At 41.7% G+C, this 23,815-nt stretch overlaps 1 protein-coding gene across 1 annotated transcript in view; it reads right to left on the reverse strand.

Moving 5' to 3' along the window:
* XPO5 (exportin 5) overlaps window positions 1–23,815 on the reverse strand; it is a 131,078-nt gene that overhangs the window by 37,851 nt on the left and 69,412 nt on the right. The window contains exons 19-21 of the mRNA XM_085869608.1: window positions 3,110–3,209; window positions 2,768–2,949; window positions 1,377–1,477 (exon numbers count right to left, since the gene is read on the reverse strand). Of these exons, the coding sequence (XP_085725734.1) occupies window positions 1,377–1,477; window positions 2,768–2,949; window positions 3,110–3,209 (383 nt within the window). The remainder of the gene's footprint in view (window positions 1–1,376; window positions 1,478–2,767; window positions 2,950–3,109; window positions 3,210–23,815) is intronic.

Raw genomic sequence — 23,815 nt, forward strand, 5'->3', positions numbered from 1 at the left:
AACCACGATTGAATAAACTAAACAAGATCGACGCGCATGTAGAAATGCCAAAAAAATAAAATCGAAATTTTTTTTAAAAAAAAAGATGCAAAATTTGTTTTGTTTTTTTTCTCCAACAATTTTTTTTGGGGGGGGGGGGGTTGGAAATCACTTAAAACATGTAGAAATGCAAAAAAAAAATTCAAATATTTTTTCAAAATGGCCGCCATAGCGGCCATATTGGACTTTGGACCAAGTCCAAAATTTAATGGCATGATCCTTGGGCCATACCTTAACCCCATCACCAAGTTTCGTCGAAATCCGTTGAGGAGTTTTTCCATAATACTGTTCACAAACAAACAAACAAACAGACAGGGGTGAAAACAGTAACCTCCGTCCATCTTCGATGGTGGAGGTTAAAAAGACATAAAATGTCAAAGCTCCTGTTGTTTTCGTAATTTTGCTGAACAGAGTTAAAGAGTGAGCGCATATTTATGTACAACTAACACTGCTGCCAATCCACCAGTCGGCCATCATTTATCAGATCACAAAATAAAGTGAGGTGCATGTGTCTGCCATCATGTACTGTGATTGTACCAAGTTTGAACAAAATCGGACCATGCATGTCCGAGAAATGGTTGGGGACACATTTAAGTATGAAAATGGCCACCAGTCAGCCATCTTGGATCTGATCTCAAAAAAATAAAATAAAAATTGCGTGCATATGTAAGCCATCATTCCTTATCTGTATGCCAAGTTTGACCAACATCGGGAAATGCATGTCCGAGAAACGGTTGGGGACGTATTCAAAATCGGGTTTTTTACAACTAAAAATGGCCGCCAGTCTACCACCTTGGATCTGATGTCGGAAAAAAATGACGTGCATATGTAAACCATCATTCATTATCTGTGTGCCAAGTTTGAACAAGATTGGTAAATGGATGTCTGAGAAATGGTTAAGGACGTGTTTGATACAGGGCTTTTTGTTTTTAACATCTAAAATGGCCGCCAGTCCACCAGTCGGCCATCTTTGATCAGATCACAAAATAAAGTGAGATGCATGTGTCTGCCATCATGTACTGTGCTTGTGCCAAGTTTGAACAAAATTGAACCATGCATGTCTGAGAAATGGTTAGGGACACATTAAAGTAACAAAATGGCTACCAGTCGGGGCCATCTTAGATCTAAACTCGGGGGGGGGGGGGGGGGAAGGACTTGTATATATACAAATCATCATCATGTGTTGTCTTTTTGGCAAGTACGAATAAAATCGGTCCATACATGTCAGAGATATGGTTGCGGATGCACAGACGCACGCACAGAGACGAAAATCGAGACCAAATCCATAAGCTTCATTTCGGACTAAAGTCCAACAGGGGCGAATAATGAACCCTCACCCAATGCAGTGTACTTTTCCACCTCCATGATGGTGAAAGCAAGGCGATAGTCTTCTGAGACGTGCGCTTGATTTTCTGTGAGCCAAAGACAGTGATATGTCCTACAGAGGGAAGATTTTGAAATATCAAAAAGCCTTCAGCATTACAGCAGCTGTGGATAACACTCACCACTACAATATACAATTTACTTGTTAAACATAAGGTGATTCATTCAACAAAATCAAATGTTAGAGAAGGAAAACAGCACCATCATTTCAAGAATTATGGAATGTAACAGACATGCTCGTTTTATTTCATCAAATTTGCTTGCTCACTGGAAAAAGCAGGGGTGTGGGAGGTGGACAAACATGAGGTTGCCCTGCCAAAGAACCTGGTTCCCTCGTCATGGAACCAGCATTGCAGTGACTCAGTATTTCATCCAAAAACAGGGGTAACGAGAAAGGCACTTGGTAGAGCACATACCTCCACCAGACTTAATAGTTTATGTTTTGTATCCAACTGATAGGCCGGATCTGGATCCGGACCTGAAGCAAAAATCGAATCGGCTTGTTCTCATTACCTACCCAACTCATCCACCAAGTTTTGTCATAACCCGTCCACAACGTTTTTATAGAAAGAGCTGGTCTCCAATATACACTATCTTCAGATCTTTCTTATTATGAGGCATCTAGGAAGAAGGGTGTTGGCTTCTCCTTTCCATTGCTCTCCTTATGAACTGTTTCTTAAGGCTGCCAGGATAGCTTAGAGATCTCTAACCTGGGTTTAAATCTCCACCCAGCTATAAAACTGGCATTGGTGTTCCATACACAGGGCAATGAATCAGTGTGTATGCTGACCATTGGAAAGGTGTGAAGCTGAAAGATCCATTAGACAGCATTGGCTGTTCGACATTAAAGATCACACAGTATCTTTGGTGAAGAGGAGGCGAATTATGCCAGCACCCTGAAAGAAAAAGTTTTTGTTATCTTTCTTCTTTTCTCCACAACAGCAATGCTCATGGAGGCGAATTATGGAAAGACTTTGGCCAAAACCTTTCCATGGCCAACCCAACAACATAGGAACAGAAAGACTCTTACATGCACTGAGACTGTCACAACCATGTTGAACTGAGAGAACAAACACCCATTTATTATGGAAATCTATTATGGTTTTAATGAGAAAGTCAGCTAACACCAGATGTCAGAATTTATCTCAGCAAACGTCAATGAGCAGGCAGTAGTACAGCAAAGGTCATTTCATCAGACAGACAGCTAAGGAAGAGAGACAAATTAACAGGCAGTAAAGATCATTTGGTTAGATAAGGCAGGCCCTTGCATTTAAATGAGCTGAGATTTTGTAAACAAAAAATACATTGAAAGATTTCATAAACATCATTAATGACACCATTGTACCTGATGAGACCCAGAAGGTTGTCGAGCATGAGCCCTACTTGCTCCATACATGCATTCCGATAAACTGGCAAGGCAGGTGCCGTTTCGCAGAGCATAAAACCTCCAGCCTGGGCATTTTCCATATTTGAAGGCCATCGTGAGCGCTTCAGTACGCCAAGGATCACGTTAACACAGTAGATTAGCTGCAGAAGACATGAGACGGCAAACACATGTGGATGATGGTTGAGGAAGCAGCTTCATTCATCCGAAATAATAATATGTAAAGTAAAATTCAACAACAAAAAAAAACATTTAAAAAAATGCAACATTCATGTTTAAAGAGGGAAAAAACTGTTTCCACACCTGTCCACGACGGGGTCCTGTGGGGTCGTCACGGTTGTCCGGCATCGGAGTCCGATCCAGCCCCACAAATGAGATGAACTGAACTGGATCCCACAAAGCTCTGCAAAAATGACAAAGTACTAAAAATCAACATAATTCTCCAAAAAAACAAACCTACCATGCACATATTCTAAAACTACAGATAATTCAATATAATGCATAGTCTAGAAATTGTGATGATAACCTTGGAAAAAAGGAAAAAATTGATTTGTATGCATGTGCATCGATGCTTATTTGTGCAGAGACATTATTCAACTCGTTCCAAAGATCTGTATATTAATCCATAAATTTTTATGTCAAAATTGCTTTTCAAACTAAATTTCATTGCATTTTACGATCAAAATGGTTTGGAATAATAAAAAGAATCAAGGAAAAATAAAAAAAACCCTGTAACAAAATGGGATTCCAATATATATATATATATATATATATATATATATATATATATATATATATATATATATATATATATATATATATATATATATATATATATATATATATATATATAGTTGTGTGGATTTTAAAAGGCAATGAGTTCCACAGCAGAGGAATATTTCTGAGAAATGCTCATTTGCCAAAAGTCTTCATCCAGGTTTAAGGAACTACCAGGAGATTACACTAAATTAGAAATGGAGAAATGGACAACATATTTTTTACTATAAAAAAGTTATCAGAAATATTTTGAAAGCCACTCGTTGATTGATGTAAATAGAGCCAGTGAAGTGTCTTGAGGATTGGAACGATCAGATTTCAGAGCTTTAACTCTGAGCTAATCTGCCAAATATGAAGAAGCTGCAAGGCTTGAGAGAAGACAAGTACGCCTGACAAAAATCGGTCACAGTAATCCAAGCATGAGGTTATGAGAGCATGAACCAAAGTTTTAGTAGCGTTCCAATTTAAACACGAGTGGATTTGGACAGTAATGTGCAGATGGAAGAAAATAGATTTACAGATTTTAGAAATAAGCGGGATATAGGAAAGTGCTGGTTTCATCATGACAGCGAGATTAGAAACCAGAGAAGCTGAGATCAAGTGGTGATCCCCCAAGTATTTCTTTCTGAATTTGGATATTTTTAACAATGGAGAGAAAAGCCAAGGATTAGCCTGCCTGTCAAAGCTCCATTGATAGAGAAATACTCGATCATGTTATGGCTCGTGTCGATCTGCATCTGCAGATCATTCGACAGAGATTATCGTTAAACAAATGTATGCGAACTACAGTGGGAGGTAAGGTAAACTTGACATTTTGAGTGATAGCCCTTTGGCAGACCAAAAGCCTCTTTTGATCGTGTTTTGTGAAAGCCCATACAGTTCGGGTAAGAGTCTTGCTTGGAGTGTGCCAGAGCTGAAAAGGAGTTGGTGTATGTTGAAGCTAAAGCTGAAGTCAGAGCTGAATAGAGCAGGAAGGTTGGGGGAGTGGGGGAGCATCTGTGCTTAACCACATGAAACTTGGGCTGTGTGCAAGTGAGAATCCAAGAGCATCTGGATACCACAGGCAGTGTTTCCTCCATAACTGCTGTGCAAGGAAGTTTGCAAGTTGGCATCCTGTGTGCTGAGATCAACCTGATAAAATAATCACTTTTCTATGTTTCATGGGAGAAACCATGAGCTGTGCCTCACTTCTCCCTTATGCCAGTCTGGTCTATCAACGTTGGTTCAAAGCCTCACAGATTGCCAGTATGATCTAAAAAAAAGAGAATTATTAAGAGAAAGGAACTCTAAACATTGGTCTTTGTTGTGTTTCTCCATCCGTGTCATTTGTTTAAATAGCCAAAATCCGAGAGAAAAACAAAGTTTTCTTTCTATCTAAACACGTGACAATGGAGTGAAATACTGTTAGACCCCACTATTCGCAAGTTCGCAATTTGCGGACCCCATGTATTCACAGGTCAAAGTGTGATCTGTTTCGACATTCGTGCTTCACAGTTTTTTTTCAGGACTGGTCTCCTATATCCACCTGGCAAAGGAAAATCAGCCAACATCACAGCATTACATTAAAAAGATTCAAAACCTCCGCCATGCAATGCCTGATCCACGAGAACATATCAGGCCCGATATATTTTTGGGATATCTGCTAATTTGTCGTTTTTGGCCCAATCTCTTAATGGTGAAGAATCACTTAAAAAAAATAATCGGATCCGGATCCGAATTCAGATCTTCACCAAAATTGAATCAATTCTTCCTTGTCGCACACCCAACGTGTCAACCAAGTTTCGTCCGAATCTGTCAACAACTTTTTGAGATATCGTGCTATATATCATTTTTGGCACTATCTCTCAATGGTGAAGAATCATTAAAAAAAAATTCTAATAGCCAGAACCGGATCTCGATCTTCATCAAAATTGAATCAATTCTTCCTTGTCACACACCCATCCTGTCCACTAAATTTCATCCGAATCCATCCAAAACTTTTTGAGAAATCCTGCACACAGACAGACAAACAAAGATAGAATTTTTTTTGTCCTGCCTTGCTCTCCAAGCTGTCTGCCTATGGAATGCAAGATCAGCTTCACTCTTGGATTACTGACTTCCTCCACTCTCGCAGAGAAGGTGTGGCTCTCAACGGAACCCTTTCATCTCCTCTTCCTGTCAAGGCTGGAATACTCCAAGGCAGTGTTCTTGTATCCATATTATTTCTAACCTTCATCAATGATTTCAATGACGCTCTGGAAAATCCTCTTTATCTCTTTACTGATGACTCCACTCTCTGCCGTGACATCTCTCATCCTTCTGACAGACAGGCAGCAGCCTCTCTCTCCTCAGACCTTGACAAAATCACAAACAGGACAAACTCAATTTTGCTTAAGTATCCATATTGTCAACCCTTTACATTTTCCCTTACCCCTCATCTTTACCTGCAGGCCATTTTTCATCAGTCTCTGACTACTTTTCACATCTGCCTTGCTGTTTGTGTTTCCCCGGTCTTCTGCTGTTCCAGAGATGCCAACTTTTGGAAATCAGAATTAGGGAGGATTTGCAACCGACACCAAATAATGTGCGCGAAGCACACATCTCGAGCGCGGAGCGCTCAACCCTTGCGGCGGGGTCCAGGGCCCGCCTTGGGGCCCTGGAAGCTCTGGGGTTCTAGACGCTCTCTAGTGCCCTCTGAGCCCTATTTTGGAGCATTTAACATGTTAAGAATTCCCACTTTTTGAACAAAAAAAGGGGAAAATTGTGCACTTTTTAATGTTACATGTATGTTAATATTAGTAAGTTAGGGGACAATCAAAGATTAACAAAAAGCACAAAAGAAGCAATATTTTTCTTACCTTACTGGCTGGTACTACTGCTGCTTGCTTTTTCCATGGCAGCTTTGCTGAGTGACAGCTGTGTGGCTCTTTTAGCCCTTCTGATTATGTCTTTGCTGTATTCTTTCTGGTAGCAAGGGGTGCTATGAGCTAGTTTTTCAATTAAGAGAGCTTCCAGGGTTTTGACACTCAAATTGGGACGAAATTCAGTATGATTCTTCCGTACAAGACTGAGTGCCCGCTCACATGATGCGTTGGAATGAGGAATGACCAAGATTCCCTTCATCACTTTGCTCAAATTAGGATACTTCTTGGCACCAGTGCAGGGATCTGTGAGCTGTGAAATCCGATGCCACTGCTCATCCACTCTCACTGTCTCAGTAGCAATTGTAGCTATGGAGGAGTCTGCCTGGTAGTGAGCGAATTCACTCTCAAGACTGTCTATGTCACTATCACCGCCACTGAACAGACAGGGGAATTTCTTGATGAAAAACTCCACACAGTCAAACCCCACTTCTTGGTGTAGCTTAACATCCAGCACCTGAGCATGCTTGGCTAATTCATCATCTAGCGGCCAGGTTTTGAAGATGTAATTGCAGGCTTTCACATAATATGAGCGAACTGCACTGAAGAAACCTTGGATGTCTGACTCACTCAGAGTGAAGGTGGATTTCTTGAGACTCCTTTGTTCCCTTATATACAGTTTGGCATCGCTCCCAATCATGAGGTCCTCATCATTCTTCTGATGATTTCTGTCAGAGAAGGGTACATTTACCAGAGCAACCGATGACACCGATGGTTTCAAAAACCGTACGAAGATATCTTTCAGAAGACCATTCAATTCTCCGTGCAGGAGATGAATACAGGGTTCGTCTCTTTGGAGCAGAAGATTCCCCTTCTCAAAAAGCTTGTTCGCATATCGAAGGAAGAAACAATAGAGTTTTGTTTGTGGAGACAAGAACATCCTGTTGACACGTTTTTCTCTAGATTCCTGCACAGTGTTTGAGGAAGATGCGCTTTTAGTTGTAGAACTCGTAGTACACTTAGCCGCAGGGCGATCACACTTGCGTTTACTGCCAGCAGAAGAGGTCAGACTCGTAGTACCAGATCCAATTTTACGTTTGAGGAGAGAGCTTGAGGTAGGTGCAGCCAAGGAAGAAGACCTCTGATTCGAAGGTTTTGCTGAGCTTCTATCAAGTGATTTGGCAAAAGCAGAACTTAACTTGGGTCCTTCTTTGCCTGTAGATGGGACTATCACAGTCTTTCTCGACTCTGAAGGGATCTGCTTTGTAGATGAACGTGATGAAGGGCCGGTGATGCTACCTGCTCTCAGCATTGGTTTTGGTGCTGTCCCTGCTGTCTTCTTCGCAGCAGATACTGCAGTGGTAGTGGTGAATGCTGCTCCACTAGTGCTTGATCCTGCAGTGCCAGTACTGGCAGTAGATACAGTGCCGTCCTTCTTGCTCGTTGTTAGAGTCTTGGCTACAGTTGGTTGCATTTTTCTTCGTACTTCTTCTTTGAAGAAGAGGCGAAGTGGCTCCCACTGTTCAATCAGCCTGTCTAGGCACTGACCAAGGGACAGCCACCTTGTTGCGACATGCTTCAGAATCTTGTGTGTCGGGGCATCACAGAGTTCTTGCAGTGCTTTCACTCCTTTGACGCGTTTACTACTTTTGTCCAAGTAGTAGTAAATATCGATGAGAAAGTCATCTAATTCAATGGGTAAGGCCTGAGCCGCCTTCTTGGCCGTATTGTGCATCATATGGCAAGGGCATCCCATGATGTAGCACTCTGGATTTTGTTTGTGGATATAAGCAGAGACTCCTTTGTGCTTGCCCACCATGACAGAGGCATTATCAGCACAAAAGGAAACACAATTTCCCCACGGAATTTTCCTGTCACTGAACTCATGATCAAGCAGTTTGAAAATGTTTTCTCCAGTGGAATCTTGTTTGCACGCAGGCAAACTTAGCAAACCTTGCTTCACAATCCCAGCACTGTTGTCATAGTACGAAATCAGGACAGGATATAGCTGGGCCTCACCACTGTCATTGCTACCGTCTGTAGCTAGGCTAAATGGAGATAGTCTAGCAATATCGGCAATAGATGAAGCAGTAAAATTTGACAACTCACCAATTATTGCTGAAGTTTTTGTTCTTGCACATCCATACTTTGAAGCAACTTTTGAATCTGGAAACATCTTTTGAAATAGAGGTCCAGCATGATCTGAGACTGATATGGGCAAGTTATGTTCCACAATAAATCCACTAAAGAGAAGTTCCGCTCGGGTAACATCCTCTTCCTCGCTTGTCCCTTGTTTGGTGAAATAATTCAGAAGTGTACCGGTACTCGTGCTCGAAGATCTCTCCTTTGCAATGTCTGTGTGCCGTTTGCTTCCAACGTGCTTCCGAATATCATCGCGACCTCCGTGCTCAACTGAAATATCAACGCTGCATACTGTACAATACGCATGATGAATTCCTCTTTCAGACTTTCGAATACACGGGTATTGGAGACTGTATTCGGTCTTGTACTTCTGAGACCATTTCTTGGTCTTCGCAAGCTTCTTTTCTGCCATTTCGTAATCAACATCGAGGGCTTGAAGCATCGGTAACTTCGAAGTCGATGTTCCACAGCTGCAGCGCGACTCGTAGAACTCTAGCGGCTGTTAAACACCGCACGGTGGTCGCGACCGCCGGGCTGGTACGGGGCCCAGCTGCATGCAGTGAGCGTATCGCATGCATATACACTGTGCATACATACCGCATGCACTGTATTGCACACATACCGCATGCACTAAATCTCAGTGCATGATCGCATAAGCGAGATCCAGACCCAATGTTTCGCTGCTCCTCATTTGAATTTGCAATTTTTTACGTACAATTTGGTAGCAGCGAACGTTATGGAGTTACCACATGCTATACGTAGCAGACGATGCTTTTCATTCAATTCTCATACTAGTACATTTTGATTAGTGAACAGTGCAAAAATATCAAAATTTCGGGAGGATAAGGATAGTGATCGTAAGGGCGGGAGTTTGGGTGAATTTTCGGAAGCCTCCCGATGAAATCGGGAGGGTTGGCATCTGTGCTGTTCCCTTTATGTTGTGTCCTCATTTGTTCTGTGCAATTGCTCTTCCATGAGCTGAGAACAAGGAACAGTAATAATAATAATAATAATAATAATAATAATAATAATAATAATAAATCAAGGGTTGTTTTTTTTGTTATTAAACAATGCCTCGACATTCATGGAATGTTTCAGCAACGTATTTCTCACGAATAGTGGGGTCCGACAGTATACATACATATATATATATACAGTAGACTAGGCGTAAGTCGGCAGCGTGTAACTCGTCACTTCGCCTAAGTCGGCAGCGTCAAAAAGTCCCAAATTTATCTAATGTTAAATCGACTTACAGACTTTGAATAAAGTCTGTAAGTCGTCATCTCTAAGTCGTCACTTCGTCTAAGTCGTCAGATGTTGTCCGTTCCCACGTAATGCAAACTCAAGTAAATTACCACGCCTAACTCGTCACACGGAACTGCTGCCTCGTGAGAAGCCCGATTTCATGGAATCGTGATGCGTGGGCGATTTATAACTGCGCTGCATTCAGCTCAGTCAGCGCGCCGTCCCACATGCATCTGAAGAGGTAGGCAGGCTGCAAAATGCAGTCTCTGGCAAAGGAGTAAAGGATCGATCGAGCTTAGTGTTGAAGTCTGATCATGGTTTTATATTGGCTTGTTTTGTACATCACCACACTCACTTTCACAAAGGTACTGAGTGGTAGTCATCACGATGACTGTGTCATATAATTTGTCGATGGTATATGAGTTTTCATTCCATATGAAAACTCATTCTACATTCATTCCAATGATTGAATTCTCACAGCCATTCATTCCACATTTGTCGATGGTCATATACCATCACCGATGGTATATGAGTTGTCTTACAGTTGTTCATTATCTTTACTTTTGATAAAGTGATTCATGAATTCCATCTTTGCTTGATCACTTTCCAACTAACCAATGAACCCCCACCTATGCCCCGAGGATTGTTTCCCTTTTGGTACAATAGCCGGCTTAGAGATTGTTGTGCCCTCTCATACGTACGTGTCCAGGCCACGCGTGACTTCATCCTTCACCCCACAGTCATGAATGTTCGCATAAGCGCAAGTCGTCATGTCGAAGTAGTCACTTTTTTTTCTCGGTTGCGATGGTGACGACTTACGCCTAGTCTACTTATATACATATAAATAAATTAATATATCACCAAATATACATATATATTAAAATATTAATATAAATATATACATTTAGATCTATTAATATGTATATATAAATATATATACAATATATATTAATAAATATATATATATATATATATATATATATATAAAATATATATATAATATATATATAGAAAATATTGTTCTGGATTTCAGAATCGGATCCGAGTAATGCATACAGCATTCAGGGCCTCAGACAGTTATTTCCATAAATGCATGTCCAGGATAGACCCATCCCCTTGTCTGGTGGGATTCTAACTTTGATGCATTGGAGAAGGGTATAGAACAGATTCCCTTTCTTATGGGATGGCCTTTTCCTCTTTGCGACACGTTCATACATGCGAGATAGCCGTGAGCCAAACGGAGGCTCGTTTTACCCCCTTTCCACCAGGACACATTGGCTTTGAGGTGGACAATTTATTTAAACTTTGGACTTACAGGACATTTTATTAAGCGCACGACAGGTTTTTCCTGAGCAGTTATTCTGACGGTCAAATACGGCTGTGGATCATTTACCTCACCCATATCTCTTTCATTGACGTTTGACATCCACCTTTTTCCATCGACGTTTGATGCCCCGTTCAGCAGCTCTATGGACGCCGACTGGCTATTGTTCGTGTCGGGCTGAACGGGGAAGCGATGGTTGTTGTTGACGTTTTGCGAGCGCTTCACCTTTTTGCCCGGTAATTCTGGCAAATGGCTGCTTTTTGCCATTCATCCAGCACCCCACACATGGCATCGTAAGCCAGGCCTGTGTTGATTTGGGGTTGCATCTCGCTCTTGTAAGGAAGGAATCATCGCGAAGTTGATGGTTGGTCACATGCAACGATGCGCCAATAGGCAAAGTGGATTTGGCAGAAGTCTGCTTGAGGCTCCGCCCAGATTGGTCGTCTATAAAAAGGATGGGAGGACCGCTTTCTTGATAGTTTGTGACACTTGGGTGACGGTTGCTTTCAGCTTCAGTAAGTTGCTCCAGTCAGTTGTTGGTGAGTTGGTGACAGCCTTACAGCTTCTTTCAGCTGTCCGTTGGTTGCGGCTCCTGGTGGTTCCCGACGGTGGATGACGGTTGGACCGCACTTGCTGGTTCTGCTCATACCTGATTCTTGGTGTCCCTGGTTCCTGGGGTTGACGTGATGTCGATTGGTGTTTGAGCCTGTTTGTAAGTGGGTGCACAGCGAGGCAGGGCGCTGGCAGCGGATTAAGGCACGCTCACACATTTTGGAACATTTTAAGGGATGCACGACGACTTCTTCCTTGGTAAGCCGAGACCTGATTTCTTTCCCCCCGAATGATCTGCTGGGTACCCTTGTCTCGTGTTTAATCGTTAAGTAAGGCATAGTGATAAGCATCTGCTCTTTGTCTGTTTTTCTATCAATGCCTGTTTAATTCATTATTTGTGTGAGATTATTTTGATTGATTTGAATTTCCCTATTTTCACCACAAAGGAATAAAAAGTTCTTCAGTTTATATATTTTTTCTTCACAATAAATTCCTTGTTGACGTTTCAACCTGTCCGTGCTTGTCCTTTCCTTCCATTGATCCAGCATTGTCCGAACCTAGATAGACTGGTAGTTCCCAAACTAATAAACCTGTCAAAGTCGGCGTGCACCAGCGGTAAAGGCTCGGCCGCCTTACTTAACATCTAAATCAAGATTAGATTGGTGCATTGACGAGGGCGTGTCCCCCGTTTAGAAGCCATGTGACCTCGAGTTAAATGGCAAATTAGACGGTGGATACTGGAACTCGTGGTTAACCGATTGTCATTTGTGGTTATAAAGCCAACCCACCGCACCACAAAGTTGATTGTGAGTGGTGGCCCCAGATCCGGCTTTTCCAGGAAGAAACGAGGATTAACTCCCTCATAATACACTCGGTACCCATGGCCATAACAATGTATGTATGTATGTATGTATGTATGTATGTATGTATGTTTGTATGTATGTTTGTATGTATATATATATATATATATATATATATATATATATATATATATATATATATATATATATATATATATATATATATATATATATATATATATATATATATATATATGGTGCATGCCTGTATAAACCCCCAAAAAATATGTATAACAATCCACCCATTTTAAAAAGAATATTGACATGTTGGGACTTTGCATGAATAATGGCAATTGCAAATGTGAATACATGTGCAGTGGTTAAATAAATTACTACATTTCTTTGTAAATGTACGCTGTCCATTCTTGTTTATAATGCATGCCAATAGTGTGTGTGAACTTGTGTAAAATATATTAATGATCAATTGCAACAGTTATAATATAATATGTTGCAAATTCTTGTGATGGCATCAAAGCGATGTCTTTTAAACTATTGAGGCTACAGTGTATCACTCCCCCAGGAAAGTCAATTGGATGTGTCGGAAATTAATTTGTATTTAATTCTGCAAAGCCTCGATCTAATATTCATTATGCTCCATTAATCACTACAATCATTCAAAAGAAAGTGTTTTGAAGTTCATATCGTCCTTAATAAACAATGACATAATTGGAGAAGCAATGGTGAGTGAAATTCTTATGAAGCATGTACAAGATTTACTTTTCGTGACAAGTGTCACAGTTTTCCATCAAAAAGTATGTATAGTAGGAAACGAACAACTTGTTTCAAGAACATGCCGAGCAATGCAAGAAACTGCAGTGTCGGTCTTACAGTTTGCAGTTAGGATATATCAAACACAAAGCACGAGATATCGGAGAGTAAATCATGTTGGAACTCGCCATGCAATTTTGAGGCTTAGTCCAAATTATATGGCATGTGAGTGACTTCACAGTAGTGGAACGAGGCCACGCCACACAGAAGCTCTGTATGTTCACTACAAGAGTAGAAGCCTGAGGTCGCCTTCATAATATTTTACAGATATGCTACATATTAATAATAATCAGTTTCATGATTCTTGGTGAACAAAGTGTCCCAAACAATACCATGTTTTTGGTTACAAAGGGTCATGAGTTTTTATAAACTGGAACAAAAAAGCGATGAATGTTTTAAAAATAGCACCGCAAAGTGGGCGTAACCCCTCAGCCCCTTGACGCAAACCAATTTCAAGATGGTGGCCATATTGAAAATCGCAGCACGCCCATTTTCGAAAGGAACCTTCCGCGACTCAACCCCAACACAACCAGCAAAAATGGATTTAATCGGATAAGGCGTTCTCCTCGAAATCGACGGAAACCAATTTCAAGATGGCTGCCATGAAGGCCACATTGAAAATCGCAGCGTGCCCATTTTCGAAAGGAACCTTCCTCTACTCAACCACAACATACCCTGCAAAAATGGATTTAATCGGACAAGGCGTTCTCAAAACTGACGGAAACCAAAAGTTGACAGACGGATGCCCGGACAACGCCTGTGATGATAATACCCCTTAGTCCAATTCGGGCTGAGGGGTAAAAACCTGTCCATCATAAAAAAAACTCAATCATATTGTTGCGGCTCAGCAGTCGGGTGAGACGACCACCAGGGTGGAAGCTATCTTGGGATCCCACCAGACTCCCCGGAATTGCAGGCCGCCGCACATGGATAATTCCGTGACGCGGCGGGTCGCTAACCGACCATGAACGGCAGTAACTCAACCTCGTGATTTAGGGACCTCAGTCTAGTTAATCCGGTTACCTAAAAATAACCACGTGATCTAATTACCGGGGGACATGCCCGAGGTACGCCTTGTCCGAACAGGATCACTTTACCGGATCGGATGCAGCCGAGCGACACTGCCAAGGACGTACCAGCTAAAAGGAACACATCATTGGGAATAAAGTCCCAGCTAAGTTAGGATACGGACCATGCTGGATAAATGAAAGAAAAGACAAAAACGAGCTGGGAACATTTCTACAAAAGGGATTTATTACAGGCAGGCGAGGAAAGGTGTGTGGCACAGTTAATGTTGTTTATTGTTGTCTGTAGCAGTAATAGCAAGAAAAGTGAAAGGTGTGGCAATATACAAGCAACTTACAAAAGCAGATACAGAGCAGAGTTATCCTGATATAATTCTTGTACACTCTTAACTTAAAAGAGGACAGGCACCAGGACACACGCACGCAAAAAAACACACACACACACACACACACACACACACACACACACACACACACACACACACACACACACACACACACACACACACACACACACACACACACACACACACACGAAGAGGAGTTGATGAAGAGAAAAAGGAGAGGAGATGAGGCTAACGGTCTCTCAATACCTTGCACGAATGCCGATCGTGCCACCAATACGTTTTGGAGGGATGCTCCGCTGGGCGATACCTCACTGACAGCTGGCGAGTCGTCTCTTGCTTCCTGGAACTTCGTGCAGCTAGCGTCGGTCCACAGAATGAGACGCGACCGTCAGGTGTGCAGGGAGGAACTTGGGTGGAGTCAAAAGCCAATGAGTGAAAAGAGGCAGAATCCAAAGAAAGTGGGAGAGGAAGGGAGAAGTGGAGAAGAAGGCGGAGTCAGCAATGAGTTTGTGCAGAAAGGCGGAGTCCGAAGGCGAATGGTTGAAGATGAATTCCAGGCCAGGACGAGCATGACGAATCGACAGGACTGAGCGAACAGGAACGATGACAACATTCGAACAATGACTAGTCCCCTTCTGGAACGATGATGACTACTCTTCTTGAACGACGACTACTCCCGTTCTGGAACGACATGGACTACTCCCCTTCTGGAACGACGACGACGACTGCTCAACGTCGATGACTCAATGCCCCGCGACCGGTTCTTTTATAGATCGAGTGGTGCAGGGCGGGGGTGATGACCCGAAGCGGTCTCGTCACCCAAATCGGGCGCTCTGGTTGGGCCCCGGCCAGCACACGGGCCGGCCGCCATGACCGGAAGTGGCTCCACTTCACATCCGGCCAGATGGTTCCAAGCTGCGAAATCGGCTCGCTCCGAGCACCGCGACATGAATCTCCTTGCACCGAACCCCGAGATATGAATCGCTTTGCACCGAATCCTGTGCCGTGTCCCGGCGACCCGCAGCCGGTGCTGGTCAATGTGCCTGCTGCATGGTGCGCCACGCGGCCCGAGTGATCTGGCCGCACAGCGTGCCTCTGCCTGGTAGGAGCTGCATCAAGGCAGAGGTGTGGGAGGATGTCTGCCATCTGTGGTGGGTGAAGACCGATGGTAAGATTTTGTTGTAACTCCATGCGCAGACCCGACCAAAGATATGTGTTTTTCGTGCCTCGTTCTGCACGATGATAAAGTATCACGGCCGCGCGCGAATCCGCCATTAAGCATGTGGCCAGCGCGCAGATCCGCCATTAAGCACGTGGCCAGTGCGCGGGCCCGCCGTCCATTGAGCATCATGTTCGCGGTTCTCAAAGGCGGTGGGATGCACGGTGCCAGCCCTGATCTGTGTCAGGGAATTGAGAGAAAAGTTTGGATAAAATTATGTATGTGGGGTTGAGTTGAATAGGAAGATAGATATATTTATTAAATGGAGAAATGGGTGGAAAAGTGTGTGTCGAGTATGTACTGTAAGTTGCCAGCATTTAGGGTGCCGCATCACCGCCATACCATCTTTGGTAATAGTTATGCTCCATTTGCAAGATAGGAACAAAATGAGGTTGTTGCCGGTGCATTTTGGCACTTACCAGTGAGTGCAGGATCTACAAGGTTTACTTAAAAGTACTTGTAGCTTTGCACATGTAAGGCAGATCAGGTGAAAAAAGAAAAAAAAGAAAAAGGAACTCACCAACTTGTGTCAGTTATGAGCACTTCCGGTTTATAGTGTTTTTTTCAGTGGCATGTCAACATGACCTTTATGGACAAATAGTTAAATGGGGGAATTTGACGAGACAAACAAGATATAAACAAGAGTAGATGATAAATGTTGCTTCTGGGACGCAGATTCAAATGAATGGGAAAAAGGGAACTTCCTCCCCACCGATCCCCTTCCCTCCCATACAAGCAATTGAAAAATTGAGACTTACTGATTAAAGCACTTCTTCCCCACAACATAATCACAGTCCTTTCACATTTTCATGATACTCAAACAGCGAGCCAATGAATATTTGCCCATGTTCTACTTTTGGGAATAACTTAAATTTTCTTATAACATTAATTTCCATCGAGTATATTCACAAAGAATAACTTGGAACTTGGTTCTTGGTTTAAGTATCTTTGTTGAGCAGAGATAAAATGATAAACTTCTCTTAATGCTCTTGTGTGACCACCTCCTGAGCCACATATCATTTTGAGATTGTCGTAAATTGTTTTTTCATTGTTCAATTGATAACCATCAATGTTTTCAGTCCATTCAAGGAAATTAATTTTTTTCTTTACATCCTCCAACTTATTTGTCGTTAAATTTATCCGCTTATTTGTTTTATCTACTTTTACCCTGGGTATTTCTTCAATAAGACTTGTTTGATATTTCTCACATTCATTATGTGTCCCATTTAAATACCAAGGCTGATTACATCTCCACTCTTTGGTTTGGTTATTGCTTGGTTCTATCATTTATAAATCAGTAAAAGACGGCGGTAGCCAGTTAAAATCCACAACCCAATATCTCAACACTTAAATATCTTAACACTTATACTTATAACCATAAGGGAGGCTATTGATTCCATTCTCTAAAATATATATATTTTATCATCAAAAGCTCCTCATGCTTTCTTATTTACCTCTTCTGCATATAAATGATGTTTATAACTTCTTATTGTGTTCATTTTTCTCTACTCTTCCTTCTTTGAGGTTAAACAGTTGTAATAATGTTTAAAGTTTATTGTTTCCTTGATTATATTTTTCTTTATTCCCTTTAGCTTCTTATCACACCTTTCAATATTATTATTATCAATATACTTATAAGCATAAGACTTTGATCTCAGTCCTATAAAGTCACTCATGACCTTCCACCCAATTCATCTTTAAACTTACCAATAACCTTTTTATTCTTTGATGAAAACAACACATCACCTGTATCATATATATATATATATATATATATATATATATATATATATATATATATATATATATATATATATATATATATATATATATATATATATATATATATATATATATATATATATATATATATATATATATCATATACATATATATCATATATATATACATATATATCATATATATATATATATATATATATCATATATATATATATATATATCATATATATATATATATCTATATATCATATATATATATATATATATATATCATATATATATATATATATATATCATATATATATATATATATATATCATATATATATATATATATATCATATATATATATATATATATATATATATATATATATATATATATATATATATATATATATATATATATATATATATATATATATATATATATATATATATATATATATATATATATATATATATATATATATATATATATATATCATATATCATATATATATATATATATATATATATATCATATATATATATATATATATACATATATATATATCATATATATATATATATATATATATATATATATATATATATATGATCAATATACAGCACTTGTCTTAATTTCTAATATAAAACTACATGTATCCTTATATAACAATGATACATTATCCTTAAATTTTGGTTTTAAATTATTATAGTAAAAGTCATACATTAACGACTTTGACAAGTCAAGAATTGATGTTCTGATATAAATAGGTTTATCCATTTCAATTCACTCTTTTTACAGTGAGACGACATCGTGCTGTCATACACTTGACTATTCTGTCCTGTGTCTTCTGTCACGTCTTCTGTCACACTTATGGCCGAGTACGTCCCTTTGATCTGAGGGCTATAAATAGAAATTTGTCCAACGTCACAACTCTTCCCATCATGCATGCTAATTCACCGTGTCTACATTTAAATTTTATAACTGCAAAATTGTTTCATCATACTTAACCTAGACTTTTACTGCCCCCAGCCGCGCGATATCGAAGTATTCGCTTCTTTTTTTTTTTTTTTTCAAAAGTTTTCTGAAAATACTCGTCAGAACGTCAGGGGTGTTACAATCCCTGTTGCTGACCCTCCACACAACTGTGGTCCACCTTCGCTTGGGGAAACACGGGCTGCGGTGAACCGTGTACATATACATACATACATATATACTGCGGTGCGGTTTATATGTATGTATATGTACACGGGCTGCGGTGAAAAAAAACTTCGTTTTGGCAAGATAAAAACAGAATTACAGATTAATACAGATAATGGTGTTATGATAAGTCTCACATAATTTTTTGATAAATAAATGAGTAGTAAAGTGCCAACTGGGGTATATGTTAATCAAATCAATCTTCATAAACTATCATCTTGTATTCAAAATCAAAAGCCTTGTATGATTAACGTTAATACAATTCAGAGAAAAGGAGCAGTAAGAATTGATGTTTTGCTCAGAAGAGAACATGTGAAAATCTTGAACAATACTGGCTCACTTAAAATTTAAATGTCAAAACCAATGTTGAAGAAATATTCAATAAGAGAGACGAGTGGAGGAATTCTCCCATTTCTAATTCCTTTATTTGCTGGTATAAGTGCGGCTGGAGCATTGACGGGTGGTATTTCAGCAGTGGTGAAAACTGCCAACGACAGGAAGGCTCAACTCTGGGCTCAAAAAGAGTTGGAAAGACATAACAAAGAGTTGGAGAAACAAATTAGTGGAAGTGGTGTAATTGTCAATTTTGCTGAAAAACTTGAAAGCCTACCTGATAAAGCGAGATTGTTGGTTGGAGATATGGTTTCTTCTATTGCACAAGCATGTGTAAAATTAACTAAAAGAAGTAATGGATTATATCTTTCTCATCAATAAATGAGCATTGATGAGTGGTTTAAAGAATTTGGAAAGAATAAAACAGCAAATTTAGAACTTGTCAGATATTTTTTGTCAGGTCAGGTTCGATCTGTGACCTGCTACAGGTACCATGTAAACCTGTACTAACCTGTTCCATGGTCGGGTTGTCGGCGACTAAACCGTCTCCCCCACCAGGTTTTCTGGTGAGGAGGGTGTTTGGATATGGACACCCAGCAGGATTAAAAACAAAACCTGTCAAAGGGCGGAGGAGCTCCTTGTGAGCCAACGGCCATCCATATCTAGTGCCCAACTGTGTCTGCGGACGTCCTCCTGCAGTTGGGTTACTTCTTATTAGGAGGTTGGTGGCAGGATTTGCACTCCAGCCACCGTAAAACGCTTCATTCCGCAAAACGCAAAAACGCAAAAAAATCTGAAAACCCACTCCGTGGGAGTACCTCCTGTGCAGCTTCCCTTCGCAGGGCAGCTCACCGGATGATGGGATTGGGGCAAAGCCTTCGGGACCCCCAATCTTTGATAGGAGGGAAACCACGGGGTAACATCCCTGGGTCAGATTGCGGGAGAGTGGGTCGGAGTGGTGCTGAGGTGTCGTCCACCAGACGGCGGTCTCCTTGGGTTAACCTGAGGCGGTCCCTTCGGGTGGGTGCCTGGAATGTCCTATCCCTAAGAGAGGATGATCACCTGTCTCTGTTATCATCTGAGCTCAAGCGTTTGGACATCGGGATTGCAGCTCTCTCTGAGGTTCGGAGACCGGATTGCGGCGAGATAATGGTGGGTGGTTACACCTACTATTGGTCTGGTCGCTCTGATGGTTACCATACCCAAGGAGTTGCTGTAGCTGTGTCCAATAAGCTGACCCCAATGATAATTGAGGTAACACCGGTCAACGAGCGTATTATGAGATTAAGGATTCGTCACTCCTTAGGTGTCATTTCCCTGGTCTCTATTTATGCTCCGACTGAGGCGAGTGATCTTACCGTGAAGGATGCATTCTACGCCACACTCGAGTCTGTGGTTGATCAGTGCCCCAGACGAGATACAATTCTAGTCTTGGGGGATTTCAATGCATCGACTGGAACTGATAGGGATGGTTATGAGGTGTGTGTTGGTCCCCATGGGTCAGGAACTATGAACCAGAATAGCACTAAGTTCCTTGACTTTGCAAGAAGTCATGGACTTAGGGTGGCTGGTTCATGGTTTCAGCGCCCGCAAGCTCATCGCTGGACTTGGTATTCCAACGCTGGCGGTGTGGCAAAGGAGATTGACCATGTCCTCATTGACGGTCGTTGGAGGATGATCCAGAACTGCAGGGTCTACCGGAGTGCTCAGTTCCTCAATACTGACCACAGGCTTGTTGTAGCAACTCTAAAGCTGCACCTTAAATCCTGGAGAATGGTACCATCCCAGCCTAGGCTGGATGTTGCCAAGCTCAGGGATGAGAGAGTAGCTGAGGAGTTTGCGAACAGGCTGAGTGGACACTTGGGGGTCTGGGTGCTTTGGGGGTCCTGAAGAGTTGTGGAGCACCTTCAAGACCACCGTCCTTGATGTTGCCGGTGGATGCCTTGGAGTTCACCGCAGGGCAAAGAAGAATTTTGTCTCTCAAGGGACACTGGATACCATTGACCAGAGTCGCAGGGCCAGGCTGAATGGCAGAGCTGAGCTGTTCAGGGAGCTGAGGCGTAAAACTGTACGTGCACTGAGGGTGGACAAGGAGGCCTATGTGCGAGGAATCTGTGAGGGGTAGAGCATCACCTGTGGACAGGTGATTCTCGTCCCGCTTACAGGGGAATTCGCGCATTACGTTCATCCAAGCCCATCCCTCGGAGCACTGCAGTTCGAGCAGAGAGTGGTAGGCTCTTGACAGAGGAGTCTGAAGTGAAGGCCCGCTGGGCCGGTTACTTTGAGCGGTTGTACCAGGCTGATCCCCCAGCTGTCGAGTTGGACGTCAAGGGTGTTACAATCCCTGTTGCTGACCCTCGAATCAACTGTGGTCCACCATCGCTTGTGGAAACACGGGCTGCGGTGAACCAGTTGAAACGGGGCAAAGCTCCAGGGATCTGTGGCATCCATGCTGAACTTCTCAAGGCTGGTGGAAATGCTGCACTCGCGTCGTTGCATGCAGTTTTGTGCTCTGCCTGGAACACAGGCATCATCCCAACTGACTGGAAGAGGGGCCTTGTTGTCCCTCTCTGGAAAGGGAAGGGTGATCGCCAAGACTGCAACAACTACCGAGGGGTGACGCTGCTCTCAGTGCCGGGCAAGGTCTTTGCTCGGATAATTCTTGATAGGGTTCGCCACCATCTGCTTGAGCACCAGCGTCCAGAGCAGTCAGGCTTTACACCAAAGAGGTCAACGATTGACCGTATCCTTGCTCTTCGTGTCCTCACTGAACGCAGACGAGAGTTTCGGCAGGGGCTGCTTGCAGCCTATGTTGATCTCTGTAAAGCGTTCGATTCAGTGAATCGGGATGTCCTCTGGAGGATTCTTGGTCTTCGCGGGGTGCCACCGAAACTGATCGATCTGATGTCTGAACTCTACTCTGGTACTGAGAGTGCTGTGAAGTGTGGTGGTACCGCCTCTGACTTATTTCCAGTTGTTACTGGAGTTCGTCAGGGATGTGTACTTGCCCTCACACTTTTCAGCACTTGTATGGACTGGATTTTTGGGAGGATGTCGGAGAGATCAAGTTGCGGTGCATCGTTTGGCAATGTCAAGATCTCGGACCTTGATTTTGCAGATGATGCAGTCATCTTTGCGGAGACTTTAGACATCCTCTTGGGGGCCCTCGAGGTGCTGAATGAGGAGTCGGAGCCGTTGGGATTACGGATTTCTTGGGTCAAAACAAAGATCCAGGCTTTCGGTGACATCTTGGATGCTGCTGTCCTGTCTGTGTCTGTTTGTGGTGAGGATGTTGAGGTCGTGGATAGATTCACTTACCTTGGCAGTGATATTCATGTCTCCGCAGGTTGTGAGCCGGAGGTCAATAGACGTCTGGGTCGGGCCTGGGGAGTCATGGATTCACTGGATCATGGGGTGTGGCGCTGCCGGTACCTGTGCGGGAGGACGAAAGTCCGAGTCTTCAGGTCCTTGGTACTTCCAGTCTTGCTCTATGGGTGCGAGACTTGGACTTTGACCAAGGATCTGAGACGGAGACTTAATTCCTTTGGTACCAGGTCTCTTCGGAGAATCCTTGGCTATCGCTGGTCGGATTTTGTGTCCAACGAGCGGTTGCTGAGAGAGACTCGGATGAGATTTGTTACCTGCATAGTCCGTGAGCGTCAGCTGCGGCTGTATGGACATGTGGCTCGTTTTCCTGACGCTGATCCTGCTCACCAGATTCTCTCAGCGAGGGAGTCTCATGAGTGGAGGAGGCCAGTGGGCCGACCACGTGCCTCATGGTTGCAGCAGGTTGACCATCATCTCAAGGAGATGGGGATGGGCCTGGCATCTGCCTGGGGGATGGCCAGACGGAGGCCCCTGGAGTACCGGCGGAAAGTGGACGCAGCGACGCGCTGTTCTGGCACATGCTCCCATACCTGACCTGACAGATATTGGAAGAAATTAAAAATTGATAATGTGGTTATATTTATGAGAGATGAGTTAACAAACTTATCTAAAAATACAAAGAATATTATTAGGAACTGAGAAGAAAATAATAGGAACGGCTCTCATTGAGTTTGTATTTTTAATAGTCAAGGCAAATATTATTTTGATAGTTATGGTCTTCCACCACCTGTTGAAGTAATAAAATTATTACAGAATGGTGTTTATCAAACATTTCAAGTCCAAGAATTAAATTCCAAGTATTGTAGTCAATTATGTCTACGTGTTATTTCAACTCACCAAAAATAATTTTTTTTATGATATTTTCAATCTAATATAAATGACTAATATTGGAAAAGATGGTTCTATCTTTGGTGGATCCCAAAAACTGGATAATGATTTATCAAATTATTACACAAAGGCACAAGCCGAATGAGAAAAATATAGTATAGCAAAAAATATTAATATGAAAAATGCTTATAAATTAATAAATTATCTAAGCCCGACTGACGCGAATAACATGGTGAGATTAAGTGATTTATCACAATATATATATATATATATATATATATATATATATATATATATATATATATATATATATATATATATATATATATATATATCCTTGAATAAAACAGCACGTTTTCTTGAACAAGTAGAATTTACAACCACAACATCTGATTCAACAAACCATACACCTTTTCTTATTAAATTCAATTAT

The sequence above is a fragment of the Eptatretus burgeri genome, chromosome 2 (genome assembly GCF_056783735.1).
Source record: "Eptatretus burgeri isolate ZD-2024b chromosome 2, Ebu_testis_v1, whole genome shotgun sequence".
Taxonomy (NCBI): Eukaryota; Metazoa; Chordata; class Myxini; order Myxiniformes; family Myxinidae; genus Eptatretus; species Eptatretus burgeri.